This window comes from Dasypus novemcinctus, chromosome 10 (genome assembly GCF_030445035.2).
Source record: "Dasypus novemcinctus isolate mDasNov1 chromosome 10, mDasNov1.1.hap2, whole genome shotgun sequence".
Classification (NCBI taxonomy): domain Eukaryota; kingdom Metazoa; phylum Chordata; class Mammalia; order Cingulata; family Dasypodidae; genus Dasypus; species Dasypus novemcinctus.
The window spans coordinates 107,697,463-107,717,126 of NC_080682.1; the positions used below are offsets into that span (position 1 = coordinate 107,697,463).

General features: G+C 60.3%; 1 protein-coding gene across 6 annotated transcripts in view; it reads right to left on the bottom strand.

Moving 5' to 3' along the window:
• The window catches only part of GDPD5 (glycerophosphodiester phosphodiesterase domain containing 5), an 82,366-nt gene that overhangs the window by 20,671 nt on the left and 42,031 nt on the right, over positions 1 to 19,664 (bottom strand). For all 6 annotated transcript variants that reach the window (XM_058305971.2, XM_058305968.2, XM_058305970.2 and 3 more), the window contains 3 exons: positions 18,000 to 18,175; positions 2,493 to 2,596; positions 238 to 331 (listed from right to left, as the gene is read on the bottom strand). In XM_058305971.2, the coding sequence (XP_058161954.1) occupies positions 238 to 331; positions 2,493 to 2,596; positions 18,000 to 18,116 (315 nt within the window). In that variant the 5' untranslated portion in view covers positions 18,117 to 18,175. The remainder of the gene's footprint in view (positions 1 to 237; positions 332 to 2,492; positions 2,597 to 17,999; positions 18,176 to 19,664) is intronic.

The window sequence follows — 19,664 nt, forward strand, 5'->3', positions numbered from 1 at the left end:
TGTCCCAGAAGCAGGAGTCTGCAGTGGGCCCTGAGAGCTGGGCTGGCGCCTCCTGACAAAACATTCCAGGGAGGGACAGCGAGCGAGGCTGGAAAAGCAAGTTGACCTCCTGCCGTGGAGGGCCGGGACCTCAGAGCAGCAGCGGCCACCCAGGGTGGGCTTCTGATCAGCCGCGGCCAGGCCAGGACCCCCTCGCCCACGGGAGCAGGGCCCCCGCCCCTGAGAGAGCCCACCTACCAGGAGGCCCGCGACGTAACTGAAGGCGGCGGCTGTGGCCAGCAGGATGGGCACCGACCAGTCGCTCCAGTAGCCCAAGTGGTTGTAGAGGTACCTGCCGGGAGGAGAGGGGCAGGCTCAGACACCCCCCACCACCACCACCCAGGCCCCGGACGGTCCTGCCAGCTCTGACAGCCAGGCGGGCCGCGGCCAGCTGTGACCAGGCGCTGCCCGGAACGGAGGCCTGTCACTGCCCTGATCAGCAGTCACGCCTGCTCGTGCTGGGGATGGCAAGACGCATAAAGAAGAAAACTATGATTCCCCCAGTTCTCCTGTCCAGAAGTCACTATTCACAAGACGCTGCGGCCATTTCTCCCGGGGGGCATTTTCTCTTTTCCCCTGCTTCTGTATGCACACACCCCGCAAACCTGGGCGCGCGGGGCGGGGGCGGGGGGGGGTGGCAAACCTGGGCGCGCAGGGCGGGGGCAGGGGGGGGCGGGGGGCGCGGCGCGGGGCCTGGGAGCCAGCTTCCGAGAGAAGCACGTGCTGGAGTCAGACCCCAGCTCTGCCGCTTCCCGGCTCGCAGGACCTTGCTGAGGGGACAGGCTTCAGAAACCTCTAAGGTGCCACAGATCGGGAGAGTCATCTCAATTTCAAGGTAATAATGTGAAAAGACGGGGCCTTAGAATTAATAAAATGTCATCCCTGACTTCTCTGAGCCTAACTTTCCTCATCTAGAAGAACCAAATCCCCCTCATGAGGGTGAAGTGAGGTGAGGCGCCCGAGCGCTCAGGAAATGCTCTTCTCTACCAACGTCAGCAAAAAACCTTAGAAAACATTTAACAGCCATGTGGCATTCCAATGAATTAACATAATTTATGCAACCAACTTCCTACTAATTTATTGTACATAAGTCTTTCTGTATTCTGATTATTTCCTTAGGATAGGTTCTACAAATGGAACTATAGGGTCAAAGAGAAAGGTGTTTTCTGGTTTTGTGTTGCTTTGCTTTTGACGTACCAGGGCCGGGGACTGAACCTGGGACCTGGTATGTGGGAAGCCGGTGCTCAACCACTGAGCTACATGGGTTCCCCCGAGTTGGTATTTTCATTTCAGTCATTAGGAGGTACTGGAAATTGCACCTGGGCCCTCGTACATGGGAAGCAGGCGCTCAATCATGTGAGCTGCATCTACTCCCCAAGGATGACCTTTTAAACCATCTCGGTGGATGGTGATAAGTTCTTCTCCAGAAAGACTGAAATAGTCACACCCTCCCTGGACACGGGCAGCCTGAGCTCAGAGAAGGCAGCAAGTGTTCAAGGTCAGCAGAGAACCGGGTCAGCGCCAGGTGGCGTCAGGACTGCTGCCATCCTGGGCCCCCGAGGGGGAGGGGAGGAGCCCAGGAGGCCCCCCTCATGCCCTTCCCTGGCCCCTACCCTTAGACTCCGGGGGAAATCTGCTGCCAGAAGATCACTGAGTGCACTTATCTTACTGTACGGTTGGGGAAACTGAGGCCCAAAGAGGGGCAGGACGCGCCTGCAGTGAGTGCCCTTTGGAACGCTGTTCCGGCCCTTTCTCTCGGCCGTGCCCGCTTCCGGCAGAGGCCTCCTGGTGGCAACAGCTCGGTGGCTCCTCCCGCCCCTCCCGGCCCAGCCCTGCTCCCTGGGCCTTGCTGCAGGAACAGCCCCAAAGACACTCGAGAGCAGGAGGTCAGGGCAGGCTCTCCTGAACCCCAGCACCGACCCCTCAGAGTGGAGGGGACTGGGGGAAGGGGCTGGGGGTCTCCAGCCCAGCTCTGCTTGAGTGACAAGGAGCTCATTCCCTGGGGCAGAGAGGGTGGCTCTGGGGATAGCGTGATATCAGCCTCCAGCCCCATCCCAGATCCATCTGCATCTTGCTGTGTGGCTTTGGAAACGCTGCTTAACCTCTCTGAGCCTCAGTTCCCTCAGACTGCCCTTAACACACGTTGTTGGCACTAACTGGGTCTGTGGCCATGGGTGCTCCTGCCCCTCTCCGGGCCTCGGTGTCCCATCACGGCCTGCAGGGAACATTCCCACGTACCCACAACAGCCCTGTTCTTTGGACACCCGCGGGAATGAATAATTGATTTATGGCTTTTAAGAAAGTCCGGAGGCCACCTGTGGGCCTCCGCTGGGGAGCCGGGGCACCTGGCCGGGCTGCTGGGGACAGGAGGGGCGGGGACGGCGCGTCCTTCACGGGGCACCTTGGGAACCGAGGCCACACCGGGCTCCCCGAGCAGCCCCTGGGCCACTCACCAGTTGAACTCATCGTAGTCGTTCTGGACTTCCCACCAGAAGTAGAGCCAGGTGAGGGCGAGGCCGAAGGTGAGGCTGAGGAGCAGGAACCAGAGGCGCTCCCACTGGAAGAGCAGAGCGAGAGGGTCACTGGGCGGGGCCGCCCCCGCCGCCCCTCCTGGAGCGCTCCCCCCTCCCCCCACTTCGTAGCAACACCCGCCAGGCGAGAACCACCTTTTTTGCACAGGCAAGGAAGTGAGGCCCAAGAGAGGGGAAGTGACCCTGTCCAACATCACACAGCCCAAAGGCACAAGCGGTGGGGGAGCTGGGAGCGGGGGGCTCGCCCCAGAGCTCGCTCTTTTGGTTGCAGCCTGAGCCCCTTCCGGTACAGGCCCCGGAAGCACCGACCCGGTGGTCCGCAATGCGTGAGACCCCTCATCTCCTCCAACCCTCGCACGTTCCTACAAAGCAGGTGCAGTTCTCCTGACCCCCACCCCACACTACAGACACAAACACCGCGGCCCAGAGAGGTAAAATGACTGGCCCACGTCACACAGCAAGTTAGCAGAGGGTTAAAGACAAGAGCCCGGGCCTTGAGACTTGAATAAACGCCCCCTTCAGGCACCAGGGGCCCAGCGGCCGGTCGCCTGTGTCCCCAGCGCTGAGCCCTCCACGGCTTCCCGAGGGAGGGCTGGGAGGCTGCAGGTGCTTCCGGCTGGGCCCGCGGCTGTCATCCGTCCTTCTTATCTTGGAAGCACCACGAGGGTGGAATATCCTGCACGCTGGGAAACTGCTGAGACCGCAGGACAGCCCACCCCCTTGAGGCGGGGTGCGGCGGGGTCAGGGGCTCAGATGCCACTGGGGAGAGAACAAGGACCAGCCTGTCCTTGGGGGCTTGGGGCTGTGCCCTTGACCTCCTTACAGTTCTCCAACACATCCCTCGAGCCTAGCACCTGTCCCCTGGACACTGCCAGGCCCCTGTCCCCTGGACACTGCCAGGCCCCTCGCCGGGCTCCCTGCTCCCACCTCGGCAGCTCTGACCTCCATCCCACAGGACAGCCAGCCCCCATTTAACTTCTTAATGGGGCGCCTCAGCCCAGCAGGGAGACCTGGCTGTGTCCCCTGGCCCGCCTCTCCACCTTCGTCCCCTTCCTACCCAGTTCCCTCACCCTGGAAAGGTGACTTGCTACCTTGCTACCTGGGCTTCTTTCCTAACATTCCCATTTACCTTGCAAATCAGCGCAAATGTCACCTCCTCTGTGCAGCCTTCCAGGATTACGCCCCTTCTGCCCTGGCCCCCTCCTCTGTGCTCCTGCCACATTAGCCTGCCCTGTCTTTTTAAAAAATTTTTGTGATTTTTATTTTTGATGGCATTGTTTACTTTCTATAAACTTCTCATTTGAAACAGGTTTTAATTTCCTGAAACTCTGTTGCCTACTTGCTCACATGGTTGGGTTTTTTTTAAATAGATTTTTTTTAGTTTCCTGCCCGTCTTTACACTGGCCGCCTTGTGACCGTGGTCTGCTCCTGTGACTGTCGCGCAGCGCCCCCGTCCTACTCCACTCCGTGAGCGTGCCTGGTTGGGGCGCCATCCAGTACCCCTCCCTTCTGCGGAGCCCAGAGACAGCCTGGAGAGGCGAAAGCGCAGCTCCTGGAGGCAGGCGGCGGGGCACCGACCCTGCCCACAGCTCACAGGCTGCGACCTCCAGCCGGGCCACTTCCTCTTCCAGGCCTGAGTGTCGCCTGAAGTGAGAAGGCCCTTAGCCTTCTGGGGGGCAGATTAAAGAATAAAATGAGATGAGACAAGTCACCTGCTCAGAACGCCGCCAGGCAAGCAGCCAGCGCTACGACAGCCTGTCGGGACCGTCCCCTGCCCCGCTCCAGGGGCTGGGTGGCACTGAGCGAACGCTCGTGCCCCGCACTGGGCAGGGAGGCCCGAGCTTGTCTGGTAATTAAAGCAGGCGCCATCGCTCGCCGAGCACCGATCACAGCCGTGGGCAGAGCCAGGCCACTGGTGCTCTAAGGAGAGACACCCCAAATCCCAGTCTTTCCCGTGGGCTGGGGTGTCCGGCTTCTCAGAGGCCAGACCACCCGGGAGCGCTGGCCCCAGGCTCAGCGCACACAGCCCCGCTCAGGAGTGGAGGGCCACGGCGAGGAGCAGGCAGGCCGTGCGCACCCCTGGGGGCTGCCGGCCAGGGGCCGCCGGGCTGTCGGGGCAGCAGGGAAGGACCGTGGCCCTGTCCTGCTGCCCATGGCCGGGCCCGGGGCTGAGAGCCCCGCACAGGGCTCCGCGCTGCCCGGTCGGAGCCCGCACCTTCTCTCCCGGCACTCCCACCATGACCGGCCCGGCCGGGGCGCCGCCAGGCTCTGGAGACCCAGCAGCGCCCCTCAGGGGGGCTAGAGCCCCTCTGAGTCTCTCGTGCTGCCTGGGTTATTTGCTCACGGGCAGTTTGAGCAGCCGGGTCTCCCAAAAGGTGGGCCATGTCTCCCAGGTTGATCCACGTGTGGCCGTGCCACGGCCCTGCTCAGGAGCCCCCACCGGCCCGAGCCCCGAGCCCCTCATCCCGGGCTCCCCTGACCGGGCCCGGGCCCAGCTCGGCACCCCCCGCCCCCGCCTCGGCCCTCACCCACGCGTGTTATGCTCCACGCACTGAATTTCCTGTGCTTCCCCGATCAGGCTCTTTTTCAGGCTGGTGCCCCTGTACCAGCCATGCCCTCCATCTAGAAAACAATTCCTCTCTGGTCCATGGGGCACATCTGCACTGCCTCAAAAGTCCCCGCCTCCCGGCCTTCCCCATCCCAGCCGAGGTGACCTCCTCCCCAGAGCTCCCAGAACCTCGTGTCCACCTGTGCCAAGGCAGACCCCGCAGTCCTGCCCCTGTGTCCTCACACGTCTTTCCCCCCACTGTCCTGAGAGCACCTTAAACTTAGGGTGGCCCTCGTACTCCAGGGGTGGGCGCTGGGCAAGAAATGAAGAAAATCTTGGTAACAAAATGGTAGCTGAGAACACCCCCTTCCTCCCACCCAGGAGAGATGCGGCTGGGGGCTCAACGTCCCACCCTGCAGGGGAGCCCGTGGCCTCCTGGGACCCAGCGGCAGCACGGCGAGATTGCTCTAGCTCAGCAAGGCCAAGGCCAGCCCCAAGAGGGGTGCGGGGAAGGCGCCCACAGCAGACCTGGTCCCAGGCAAGGGAAGCCCAGGTGGTGGGACTAGGTGGGGGGCTGATGGCATGGCCGCAGGGCGGCGGCGGCCCGGGTGCTGGAGGCTGTCCTGGGGGGCAGTGAGGCGGGAACCAGGGGACGCTGACAGGTGGCCAGAGGACGGGTGGGGGGAGCAGGGCAAGAAGGTGGCCAGGAGCAGGGCAGGTGACAAGACCTGAGCTGGCAGTCGGGGGCGAGGCGCCCAGGGCACAGCAGGGGAGGGGCAGGTCCCAGCCAACAGGACTAGGAATCCTTTTATCAGAGTCGGGGTGGGGGGTGAGCTGGGGGTTGAGGCCCGAGGAGGGATTAAAGTCCTGGCAGCTGGAGGCCCCGCAGCCGCAGGACGCCCCACATGCGGTGGGAGGGAAGCAGCGGGGTCATTCCAAGAACAATTAGAGGAAAAGCGACTGGCAGGGGCTGGAAGAAAGGGGAAGGGGAAGGCGAGGAGCTGGCGTGAGGAAGGGGATGGCGGGAGCCGCTCCACTGATAAGGGGCTCCAACGGCTCCAGTGGTCCTTGTCAGGGCAAATCACACAAGAGCGCCTGGGCCGGCTCTTCCCAGGAGCCAGCTGGCCTGGCCCTGCTCCCGGAGACGTGCAGTGGTAATCACTGCTGCACCCCACCACGCTGAGGGGGGACTGGGCTTCAGGGGCCCCAGGCACAGCGGGGGGCCAAAGGGAAGGGAACTCCACGACATCCGCCATCTCTCATCGTCTGCATAATGGCTGGGTTATTTATTTATGGGTATCTAAGCCCATCTGAGGGCAAGTGAAGACTCCGAGGCTCAGAGAAGGGCTACCGTGTATGGGTGAGTAAGTTGTGCACTGTCCAACACTGCGACGTGACACTCACGGGGTGGTTACCATAATCGAGCTCAACGGCAAGGGCGATTTCCAGGCAGACGGGGGCAAGCGTCCTGAGGAAAGGGTACCTTTTGCAAATGTGCACAAAGCTTTGTTATGGGCCAGTGGAAGTGAGTCAGAGAAGTTGAGCAATTTCCCCAACCAAGGTCAGTGGACATGGGCCCAAGTGTCCCTACAGGAGACAGTCCTCTGCGGGCCCTGGGAGCCCTCCACAGCTCCCCTCAAAGCCCACCCTTGCACTCTGGAACCCAGTACGGGGGTCCTGAGCCCTGCTGGGCTCTCTTGGATGGCTTCCTCTCCCCACTCTCTCTGGGGCCATCCCCAGGTCAAACCTCTTCCTCCTCCAGGAAGCCTTCCCATCCTCTGGCTCCTGAAGATGTCCCTTCGCTGACCACTCCTGACAGACTCTTGATACTAACCAGTTTGACTCTGGATCACATTCCAAACTGTGGAGCTGGAAGGAGCGTGGGCTCCAGAGGGAGACAGACCTGGCGCGGCATTCGGGCAAGGTACTTCATCCCTCTGAGCCTCAGTTCCCTCCTCTTCAGATGGGTACTCTTAGAGGGGGTGCTGAATGTCAGTGACCCAGTAGCTGCATCACAAGGGACAGTACAGTGGGCTGTGGACCCCTGAAGGTCAGGGATGGTCTGAGATATGTGCCCCGTGGGCCATCATGGCCAGACGCAGGCGGTGCTCAGATGCCGTGGGACAGGGTGCGACCCGTGGGTGCTTCGGATGCTTCGGAGTCGTTGTCCAGGACAGAGACTCAGCCTCAGGCTCAGCGGGGGCTGGGAGGGGCCCCCCCGGGATCCAGGGAAGGAGGTCCCACGGTGCTGAGCCTCCTCCGTGGCTGTCTCGTGGCAGGGGCACTTCCTGGGCTGACCCAGTCTGCAGCAGGGACTAGCTGTGGGCAGAGGCAGCTCTCTAGAGGGACGGGGCAGGAGGAGGACAGCAGGGGAGGGAGCTGGCCCCTGGCCGCACCGGGCTCCCTGCGGGGCAGGCTGAGGTCGGCGGGGGCCTGTGGTGGAGAATCCCGGGGCGCCAGCCCCAGGGCTGCGGGAGACTCGCGCCCCCGCCCCCGCCTCACCTCCCTGCCATTCCTGCGCGCACCCCGCAGGGCAAGCCGGGTGTGGCCCGCCGCTCTCCGCCTCCACCTCTGTCTCCGCCGGGTCCCTCCCGCCCTAGCGCCCCCTGCACGCAGAGCAGAGCACGTGCAAAGAGCGCTGGGCCCCTGCCCGCCGCCCCTCCAGCCACAGGGCGAGCCTGCCGCGCCGGCTGCCGCCCGGGAGACACCCAGACGCCCCTCCCACCGCCGCAGGGCCAGGGGCGCCTCCCAGGTCCCAAAACAGAACCTGGCGGCGGCGGAGCAGCGGAGCGCGGGCCGGGACGCGCCTGCGCAGGAGCGCCCGCCTCTCGAGCCGCAGACCTCCCCCACGCCGCGTCCCGGAGCCGGAAGCTGCCCGAGGACGCCTGTCCCCGCCCCGGGGCGGAGGCTGCAGCCTCGGGGGCAGGAGCTGGGGCGACGTCTGCCCCAGGGGTGCCGCAGCTGCCCGCGCCTCCTGCGAGCGCTTCCTGTCCAGGGCAGGCGGCCGGGCCGGGCAGGCTGTGCTGGAGGCACGAGGCTCGGGCGGGCCACCCACGCCGCCAGCGGCCTCGGGGCGCGCCTGCCCCTGGCTGAGCCCGGCTTCCTGCCCGTACCCGCGGCGCGCTGGGCGGCTCAGTCCCAAGGCTTTGGGGGGCCAAAGATCCGGGAGTGCAGGATATAATAAGGACCTGGCTTTGAGCGGCAGGCGGCGGCTCAGGGTTCCTCCGGGGTTCACAGGGATGACACCACCGCCACTCACCCGAGGGCCGGAGGCCCCAACGCCCTTTCGGATGTAAGTGGCCACCGCCAGTCCGGCGTGGTCTCTAATTATCATGTCGTAGCTGACAGCCCTCGAATTACCCGAAGACTGTGATCAAGTCTTTGCCTCCCCACCCCAAACTTCCTACAGGGAGTTAGTCTGGCTGCCCAGGAAGGCCAGCTCGCCCGCCCCGCCCCGCCCAGGGTGGGCGCCGACGCCCAGGCGGACCCAGAGGCTGGGCCGGTTCTGCAGGCTGCAGCCCCGGACGCCAGCAATGGCCCAGGAAGCCCTGGCCTGGCAGCCGCCCGGGCCCCCCCCCCCCCAGCTGCAGAGAACGGAGCCCCGGGTGAGCTCTTCCAGGGTGGGGAGGACTCAGAAAAGCCCGTTTCATCCTGTCCACAGCTCTACAAAATGGCATTATCGTCCCATTTTACCGCTCAGGTTGGTAAAGTGACTGGCCCAAGGTCACACAGGGCAAATAACAGTGGAGCCAGGACTCACACCCAGATCTGGGGGCCTCCAGTGTCCCCGACTGCCTCAAAGCCACCAAGGAGTCACAGGCATGGCAGGAGGGCCGCTTAGGGTTTCACTTGGAAAAGACTTCAAAGCCCATCTCACCTCATCCTCCCAGGGTCCAATTAAGAAATGGGGACGCTGTAAGGAGAATGGCCTTGAAACATGACAGGTGATTAGCACACGGTAAATTAGTACAGGGATGGTGGAGACTTCAACAGATGGTGTGGGGAAACCCATTTGGGAAAACATCGAGTTAGACCCCTACCTCACACCCCATTCCAAACCGATTTCCAGCCTCAGCCCTCCCCATCCTCACCACCCCTCGCTCAGTCATTCTACACCCAAGTGCTAAGCCCTTCTCCACGGTGGCCCTGCTGGACTCTGGGAGATAAACCAGGTTTGGACTCCCTGCTGAGCAGCCTCCAGAGCTAAATGACCAGCAAACAGGCAACCCCAATCCTGGGAATGAGTGTGGCGAGTGACGCAGGCATGGGCTGGCTGGAAGCACAAAGGCCAGATCCTTCACTCTGCCAGTTAGGGACAGTCCAGAGGACTTCCTGGAGGAGGAGACACCTGTAGTGAAGCTGGGAGAAATGGGCTTGCTGGGATGACAAGGTTGAGGAGCCCCAATCTAGGCAGAGTGCTTCCTGGAGGAGGAGACACCTGTAGTGAAGCTGGAAGAAATGGGCTTGCTGGGATGACAAGGTCGAGGAGCCCCGATCTAGGCAGAGTGAGGGGGGGACAGGCGCAAGGCCAAGCAAGGCAGGTTTTGTTGGGGGACACTGGCTTCTTATGGGATTAGAGAAGCTCTCTCTGTGTCAGGGAATAAGCCTTCATATCTAGGGTCTATTTTTTCCTGAATTTATCATTTGACTTTTGATTTTTTAATATTGCTTTTGCATTAAAAGTTTTAAATTCTTATATAGCCAAATCTATCCCTCTTTCCTTTGTTGTTTTTGTGTTTTGTATTGTGCTTAAGAAAGGTCCCCCCCCCCAGAAAAAAAGGAATTAAATATTTCACTCATATTTGGTACTTTCTCAGCTTCATTGTTTATATTTAATCTGTAGTCCATCCATCTGCCTATACCCATCTGTCTATAGCTCCACTCGGTTGTACCTGTGTATGGACAGAGGTCTGCCAGTCTTGTCTCTAAAGCATTAAGACTAGAATTTCTTTGACTTTACAGCTTTCCAAATTGAGTTTTCTCAATAAATATGTGCTATCTTTCTAAAAAGAAAAAAAAAAGTTTTAAAAATAGAAAAACAAAAAAGACTTTTAATCCATCTGGAATTTATTAGGGTTTGAGGTAAGAGGTAGGGATCTAATTTTACGTTCACCAAATGGCAGGGCAGCTGTCCCACACAGATACTGCGATAATGCCCACGTGCATCTCCCATGCCCACGTCCTCGCATGCACGTGGATCCGTTTTCGGTTTTCCAGTCTGTCCCAAGGCAGGCCCCTCCCCGAGGGCCGGCTCTGCAGGGGACAACCCTTCCACACCCTCACACCTGTCCGGTGCACCCCCGGGACCCTGGCTGTGCTTCAGCTGTGCCCTCGGCCCACACCGCCCTGCAGATGCCCGAAGAAAGAAATTGAGGGGGGCCCTCTGAGCCTGCCCATCTGCAGGCCAGACCTCGGGGACCCCTTTGGATGGCATCTAGCCTCGGGCCTGCTCCTTCCTCACCAAGTTGCAAATGGGGAGGCTGGAGTCCACGGAAAGCTTAGGAAAAGTCAGCTGGGAGCTCGGGGCCAGGGGGCCAGGTCGGCCCCACCCATCACCCTGGTTCTGACCTCAGGTCACTTGGGGGAGGGGCAGTGGGGGATGGCTGGAGACGTATTATAGCATTAGGGCCTATTATAGCATTAGGGCCAGCAGGGAAAGGGATTCCACCCCAGCCCCAGCTCTGAGCTGCCTAAGAGGCTGGATTGATTTTCCTGGGCTACGCAGAGCTGGGTAATTAGGCCTGGGGCTGCCCTTGCTTCTCCTGGGGTGCACTCAGAGGGGTTCATTAGGCGGGAAGAGGAGATCAGGCCGGCCTGGGGCTCCCCCTCCCTCACCCAGCCCTCAGGGTGCATCAGCCCACGGCAGGGGGGGCGGCTCACGACAGAGTGGAAGAGCTGGGGGCCCTAGGACGCGCTAGCCCGGAGCCTCACAGGGCTGTGCCGAGGCCACAGCGTGGGGGCCGCAGCCCCTCCGCGGGTCCCCACCTTCTGCCCCAGCCATGCTCCCGGAGTTTCATAAATAACGACCGAGCTGCTTCCCTGGCGCGCGCACGGCCAGGCCCGGGCCCCTCAGTGCCGTTTCGGGAGGAGCCAAGCTGAGAACGGAGACTCCGCAGAGTCCGTCCCAGCCAGCCCTTCCCTCTGCAGCAGGGACGTATTACCACCGCCTGGCATTCTCTTATTCTCACAGCAACCTCTGCGGAGGTATTATCACTCCCATTTTACAAGTGGGAAAACTGGAGCTCCTCTCTGACCGCTGCTGGATCACTTTTCCCCAAAGCACGGAGGAAGAGAACGTCACCCCTTTGAAAGTGTGGAGGGAGGGCACTTTTTTCCCAGGACCGGAACAATGGTTCCTTCTTGTGCAGGACACAAAGCACATTCGTATCCATTACCTAACTGGACCCTCGGGCGAGACATGGATTGCTATCTCCATCCACCCCCCTTCTGCCCAGGGAGGGCCAGGGACCTGCTGAAGGTCACACACTGAATCAGGGATAGAGGCAAGGTTAGATTTCAGCCGCAGGCGTCCCAGCCAGGAATGCCCAGTGCAGCTTGGCTGAACTCTGCTTCCCCTGGAGCCAGTCTCAAAGGCTGCTCCATCCAGGAAGCCCACCTGATTGACCACTGCTTCCCTTCCTTTGAGCCTAGAGGCAAAGGAGTCATGGGAGCTGAGATTCTCTCAGCCTCAGCTCACCTAAAGGACAGAGGCTGCGGCATGCTCCTCCCAGGCTGAGCTCTCCTTGCTGGGGTGGGGTGGAATGGGGGGCAAGTTCGCCCTGCAGGGGCAATCAGGAGGCCTGGGGTCTGGCTCTAAGTCTGTTGCTGACTCCTGGGGTACCTAGAGCCACTCACGAAGGGGGAGAGGGGTGGGCGCTACGGGCCTTAGTTTCCCCAGCAGTTCAACAAAGATGCTCAGCATGTCTAAGCTGTACCCCCGCCGATATTCTGATATTCTGGAGAGCGCTTTGCCGACCACACAGGCGGAAGGAGAAGTCCCTGTTAGGAGCTGTCCCTCCAGGATGGACCCCCCAGGACTGCCAGGCCTTCTTGACACGTGACCGTAGGTTGGCTGATGGGACAGTAGGTGGGGCCAGCTGGAAACCTGCCCCTCCTCCTGCCCACAGGCTGAGCCCGGCCCAGCTCCCAGGGTGGCCCTGGAGGCCCTGCGGGTGAGGCAGCGCCCTCCCCCCATGACCACGGCCAAGGGCAGGGGAGGCAGCGCCGAGAATGCAGCACACACCCGACCACCCAGGAAGGCCGCCCCTCTGCAGACCAGCTGCACCTGCCGGGCCTCGGAAACCAGGGTCAGGAAGGGAGGAGAGAGGAGGGGAGCACCGCCCACTCGTCGGGGGTCTGCCTCCCCAGGACGGCCAGTGCGGTGCTCTCCCTCACTGGCTTCCCCGCTTGCCCACAGCTCAGCCGCTCAGCCCGCCTCCCAAGCCTTGCCTGGGCACCTCCTCCGAGCCACAGCCCCTGCCCTCAACACACTCAAGCATCTAGCAGGAGACAGAAAATCACCATCCATACCCAAGGGGGCGCCCAGGAGAGAGGACGAGAGGGCGGGCAGGCTGACTTGTTTCTGGAGAGGAGGGACTTTTAAAGAAGAGACATTTACTGTGAGTCTTGAGGGGCAGAGACAAGAGAGAAAGAGCAAACAACCAATTTAAAATGGGCAAAGGACCTGAACAGACATTTCTCCAAAGAAGAATAGGCAAATGGCCTCTAAGCACATGAAAAGATGCTCAACATCATTAGCCATTAGGGAAGTGCGAGTCAAAACCATCATAAGATACCACTTCACAACTACCAGGATGGCTATTATTTTAAAAAACAAACAAACAAAAAACCCAGAAAATAATAAATGTTGGTGAGGATACAGAGAGGTAGAAACTCTCATACACTGGTGGGAATATAAAATGGTGCAACTGCTGTGGAAAATAGTCGGGTAATTTCTTGGAAAGTTCAGTATAGAATTACCATTTGACCAGGCAATATCACTTCTAGGTATATGCCCAAAAGAACGGAAAGAAGGGACTGAAACAGATATTGGTACACAAATGTTCATAGCGACATTATTCCCAATAGCCACAAGGTGGAAGCTACCTACGTGTCCATCAGTAAATGAATGGACAGGCAGCATGAGATATATACACACAATTGAATATTATTCAGCCCTGAAAAAGGAATGATGTGCTGATCTCTGCCACATCGACAGACCTCCAAGACATCACGTTGAGAGAAACAAACCAGACACGGAAGAACAGATATCGTGTGACTTCACTTGTATGAAGTAACTAGAATATGCAAATTCATAGGGACAGAAAGTGGATTCCAGGTTGAGGGGAGGGAATGGGGAGTCAATGCTCAATGGGTACAGAGTTTCTGTTTGGAGAGATGGAAACGTTTTGGAAATGGGTGGTGGTGATGGCACAATGCCGTGAGTGTGATTAAGCCAATGCATGGTACCTTGAAAGTGGCTAAAATGGGAATCTGTAGATTGTACATATGCAACCACGATAAAAATTTAGAGAGAGAGGATTCCAGGCAGCAGGGAGAGCACAGGCAAAGGCAGAGCGCACGGTCTGCGGCGGGCTGGGCTGTGCTGGGGCCACGAGGCTGGCCGCCGGGCAGGGTGGTGGGAGGAGGGGTCCCCATGGCGGGAGGCAGGCCCCTGGGGAGGCGCAGGTTGTTTTCTGTCTTCCACCCGCCCTGGCTCTTCCTGAACTGCTCTTCCTGCCTCTTCACCCGTGGGGCCGGCCCGGTTTCCCATCTCCAGGAACTGGCTCGGCCACCCAGGCTGGGAAGCAGGAGTTTTCAAGAGACGCTCCCCGCTCCGGCTGTCTGTTGATTGTACCTTCCAAGTGTCTCTGGAATCCCTCCCTGGCGGCTGCCCCCGCCCCGGGGCTGAGGCCCACTCGGGGCCCTTGGAGCATTCTCCGCGATTTCACGGAGGGTCCTTCCCAGCCTGAGTTGGACTCGGGGCTCCCCTGCCGAAACCCCCAGCTGCTGGCATGGGGATGAGGTCTCGGCCTCAGCACAGCTTCCAGGCTCCAGGGCCCACCTGGCAACCCCCCACCGCCCCCCCACGCCCTGGCCACACTGAGGCTGAATTTTTTCAGTCCCCAAGCACATGACCCTCTGGACGTGCAGTTCTCCCTGCCTGGAATCCTTGTCCCCTCGGGTGTGACAGGGCTGAAGCCACGGGCTTCCCCTGCCAGGCTCCCCGCCTCGGGCCTCTCTGGCTTCTGCAGCGATCCCCCTGGGTGGTGTGGGTGTGCAGGGGCTTCACAGCTCCCCCGCCAGCCTGGAAGCCCCTCAGGGGACGGGAAAGCAGGTCTGATCCACCTGTGACCCCCGGGCCCAGCACAGGGTCTGCCCCAGAACAAATATCAGGGCAGGTTTGTTGATTGAATAAATACTCGATGAATCCCAGGCGTGGGTGCTTGGTATGGAACAGGGGAGAAGGCTCAGGACTGAGGATGCAATCCAGAGGCATTTACTCTTCCTGGAGCCCCATCTGTAAGAGGGGCTCGAACAAACCTTAGAACAGCCTTTGAAAGTGTGTCTGGGGGGGGGGGGAAAGCGTGTCTTGCCGGGAAGTTCCTCCAGGTATCTGACCTACATCCCTCTTGCTACAGAGAAGCTGGTTTTGACATTGTACTGCCTCCCACAGACACACAGTCTTCAGGGGGTCCTGTGGGATGGCCTGAGAAGAGTGTCCCAGCCTACCAAGCCCTTAATTGGCAGTATTAGACTAGTGAGTCACAGGCAACAACCAGTTAATTACCCCCTTGTTATAAAAAGCTTTTCTTCCCCTTCCGTGCGGGCCAGTGAGCCCGGCCTCCTGCTGCCAGGCGCGTCCACTCCAGGAGCTGGGGCAGCAGGACAAGTCATTGCACCTCTGCGCCTCCGTTCCCTGTTCTCCAGCTGTCGGCTGTGTCCTGGGGGCAGGGGCAGTGTGAGCGAAGGCGCAGAGGAGGGGCAGTGCGTCAGGCTGGTGGGGAGGAAGGAAGGGGGGCAGCAGGTGGGGGAAGGCAGTGCTTTCGCCCGCTCCCTGCCCCTCCTCGTGCCCCGGATCTACTTCAGGGCCTCGGGGCCGGACGTCACGAGGGAGCAGTGAGGGCTCCCAGCCTGGCAACCGAGGACGCGCCGGCTCTTGACCCACATGCTCCTGGTCCAGTGCTCCTTACCCTCCAGCTGGCAACTTCCCGGTCCCCTCCACCCTCTCCTTTCTTCTCCTGGTGCGCTCTCACGCAAACGCGCACCTGCCAACACTCCCGCTCTCTCCTCCCACTTCTCCCTCTGGGGGTTCTTGCTGCCAATCTATCCCCGAGTGACAGCTCTAAGCCTCCATTTCTCCATCCATAAAATGGGGATAACAACCACGCCCCACGGGGCAGGTAATAATTAACAGGGCAATACGTGTCAGCCCCGCGGCCAGGCCCAGCATACAGTAGGCGCTCCATAGATGGTACCTGCTACTACTATCCTGCTACTCCATTCCCCAGCTGCGGGAGGGAGTGGAATGCCCCTGTGACTGGCGACCCTCTTGTCGTGGCCCAGAGGTGGTCAGCTTCAGAGCGGAAGGCCTGGGACCCTGCGGGATGCGGGCAGGGCGGGGGTAGGGGGTCACCAAAGGAGGCCACAAGGAGGCACAAGACCCCCGGTGGACTCCCCTCCCCCTTGCGGAGGCATCTCTTCCCACCCCGCAGGCAGCTCTCCTTTTCCGACCCTCCAGCATGCTAGGGACTCACTCCCGGGCTCTATTTGCTCAGCAAATTCCTGGAGCACCCGCTGCGCACCAGCCCTTCTCTGTGACGCCAGCCGTCCAAGGGAGGGGAGGGGGGAGAAGAGAGGAGGGGGACTGAGCAGGCTGAGGCCTGGAACCCCTGAGCAGGAGGAGGCATGGGACTAGGTGGGCGCCTGGGGGAGGGGGACGACTCTCACCCCAGCTGCGTTTCGGGACCCCCCCCCCCCCAGGTGAGCCCGGCCCTTTCTACAGAGTCCTTGCCACCCAGGGCTGCTGCAAAATTCTCTCCCCGGTCTGCAGCCTCCTGCTGCCCTGCACCCTGCCCACACCTGGTGCCCCTGGCTCTGGCGGCAGCACTACCCACCCAGCTCCAGCCCCCAGGCAGCACAGAACCAGCCCGGCTCGCCCCTTCCCCACTCCTGTGCGGCTGCAGCCGAGAGCCGCCACTCCCGGACTCCACGTCTGCGACCGGCGGCTCCAGAGCCCAGAAGGGGCTGCAGCATCCTGGGCGATGCCTGCCCCGAGGCCCGGGGCTTCCCGCTGGGGGCTCAGCCATCCTCCCCTGGTCTCAGCGGAGGGCACGGGGTGTTGGACCGAAACCTCTGCCCCTAGCTGGCAGCGTGACCTTGGTCCAGCCACTGGTTTCCCCATCTGCAAAAAGGGGGAGGGTGCCGGTATCTAGCTCGTGGGCTCAATGGGAGGAGGCATGTGTGTGCTTAGCCTGCGCCCAGCACACGGTGTCCCACGGAGGTGCCGGCTGACCACTGAGCGCCTGCCTGCCAGACACGCGATGACCAGGCAGGGAAGCCCTACTGCCTGGCCACAGCCCCGGGAGAGCTTGGAGCGGGGCGGAGGGCTGAGGAGCCCCCACAGCCCCCCATTTCAGAGGCGAAGCTGACGCCCAGGGCTCTGAAAGACCTGTCCAAATGACCAGATGCAGCGGAGCCTGCGCTGGTCACTTCCCGGGCTGCATACCGGGCTTCTCACCGCAGCTCCCTGCGAGGCGTGTGCTCTCACCTCCACTTCACAGAACGGAAAACAGAAGCTGCCGTCAACTAGGTCCCAGGGGAGGGGGCACGAGCTGAGCCTCAGGCCGCCTGCCCCAGAGCCCACACCCGTCACCACGCAGGGACATTCTCCTTCCACGGTGGCGCGTGAGGCCGTGGCGCGTGGCTCCCCAGGGCACGGCCTCGGCAGGCGGTCCCAGGCAGGACAGGGCACCTGCCGCACGGCCGCAGGCAGGCCCCGTCCTCCCTCGGCTGTTCGGCCCCGATGCCCCGTCCATGCCAAGCCCTGTGCGGGGGAGCGGGGACAGGGTGTCCCCCGCAGCACCTGCTCCCCCTGACTCCGTCTGGTGCTCTGTGCCCCCATCAGAGGCCGAGAAGGAGGGCAGACCGCAGGCAGAATGCTTCCCCCACCTCCCTAAGCCGGACAGCCTGGCCTGCCCTTGACCTCTGACCTCAGCCGCCCCGTCCCCTTGTCCGCTCCCGCCTGTTTTGGGGCTGGCTGAACGCGGAGGGAGGAGGAAACTTGTTTTCCAGGCAGCACAGCCTTTAGATAAACACCGCACAGGAATCGGGTTCCTTCAGAGAGGAAACTGGATCTGCCGGCTGGTGGCAGCCCCGGGACCGGGGGCAGCGCGGCGTCTGGCCCGCGGAGCCGGCGCGGAAGGAGGCTTTATCCGGCGGAGCACCTGCTGCCAGCGCCGGCTGGCTTGCGCTCAGGGGACTGGGCTGCGGTGCCAGGCTGCGGGCTGCCGCCTCCCGGGCCCCGGCACGGCCGCGCCCACCTCCTCGCCCTGCCCCGCCGCCCGGGGCTGCCAGGACGCTGAGAGCCCCTGCTCGCCTTGGGGTGACCCCTCCCTCCCGGAGCTCTCTTTCCTGCCCAGAGCTCGGGGGCAGCCCGGCCCCCGCGCTGCTTGGCTCCAAATGCTTCGTGGCTCCAGGGTGACCTCCTGTCCTGCCCACCTGGTCAGGTAGAGCCGGCAGTTACAACGGGCCTGCTCTACAACCAGGAAGCAGTGCTGACCACCCAGAGCCACACAGTGACGGAACTACGACGCCCCCCCGCGCGTCCCCACGCCAGCCGGGGCTGCCGGCACTCTGGGCCCCGGCCCCGCGTGACTCACCGGGGTGGTGTCATCGTGCGAACGCTGGTAGCGCTTCCAGCGGCAGCCGTAGATGCCCGTGAGGCAGGAGAGGCACAGCTGGGGCTCGTAGTACTGCAGGGGCTGGTGTCTCACCATGCTCGTGCCCGCGGCCCTGGCGCCCGGCCCTCACGCACCCATGGAGGCCCCCGCCGCTCCTGCGGGAGGAAGGACAGGGCTGTGAGGCGGAGGGAGGGGTGGGGAGGCGGCCCAGGCACCACGCAAACCATCGGAGCCTAAATCCAGGCAGGCCACCCTCTGCCCGAAGCTCTGCAGTGCCCCCATCTCCCTCGGAGTCCCTGCACCTGTCCCCGTCTGGCACCGCTGATCTCATGCCCCGGGCCTTCCCTCTAGACACACTGACCTCCTCGCTGTTCCTCGCCCATGCCCAGCACTGCTGTTTCCCCTCCTGGAATGCTCTTCCCTTAGAAACTCACGTGGCTCCCTACTTCCCCCTCCGCGGGGGACGTTTGCTCAACTGTCCTTTTCTCAACCAGACTTTCCCAGATCACCTCTGTAAAACTGCACTCCTTCACTCCCTCCCTAAAGCCATTCATAGCTTCATTTTTCTCAATTATGTTCTAAAATATAGCTTACTTATTTATATTTTGTTTCTTATCTGTCTACTCCACTATAAGTTTCATGAAGGCAGGAATTTTTGTCTGTTTTATTCTCAGTTTTAATCCCAGTAATTTGCATATAGACTTTTTATTCTTTTTACTTGTTCTCTTATTTCATTAAAACATTGAAGTCTTAGGATATGTGTGTGTGTGTGTGTATATATATATATATATATATATATATATATATATAGTTGTCATTAAAATTATATGTTGCATGGCAAACAGTTAACTGCCTACTCCATACTTTTCCTTCCTCTTACCAGGCTATTAGAATCCCAGTTTTGTTTGCTCTAAGCTAATTTTTATTTTTATAATATTCATCGAAAACATAGGGGATTCCCACAGAGCCCATCCCCTCCCCCACACATACACTTTCAAAATGATATTTTAAAATAAACTATCATCCAAGCTGACATGTACAGTGCACTCAAATATACCAGATACAGACCTTGTGCAAAACAGTTTGGTGGTTCCTCAGAAAATTAAATGTAGGATTACCATATGGCCTGGCAAGTGCCCTCCTAGGTATATACCCGAGAGGGCCGATAGCGAACTTGAACAGGTCCTTGTGCACCAGTGTTCACCGCAGCATTATTCACAACAGCCAGGAGGTGGGAGCCACCCGTGCCCAGCTCCTGGATAAAGTCGATGTGGTATAGCCACATAATAGAGTATTATTCAGCTGTAACATGGATGACTCTTGAAGAATCATGTTGAGTGGAATAAGCCAGAGCCAAAGGGGCAAGTGGTGTCTGATCTCGCAGATATGAAATCACGACAACAAGCAAATTCATAGAGACAGAAAGTAGAGCAATGATTCCAGGGGGTGGAGGAAGGGAGGACTGGGGGGTTATTTCTAAATGAGTATGAGTTTTGGTGTAGGACGATGAAAACAGCCTGGAAATAGATACTGGGGAGAGTCACACAGGATTGTCAATGTCCTTAATGTCAAAGAATTGTCCACTTCAAATGGCTAAAATGATTTTTATGTTACGTGTACTTTTCCATAATTAAAAATAAGTTA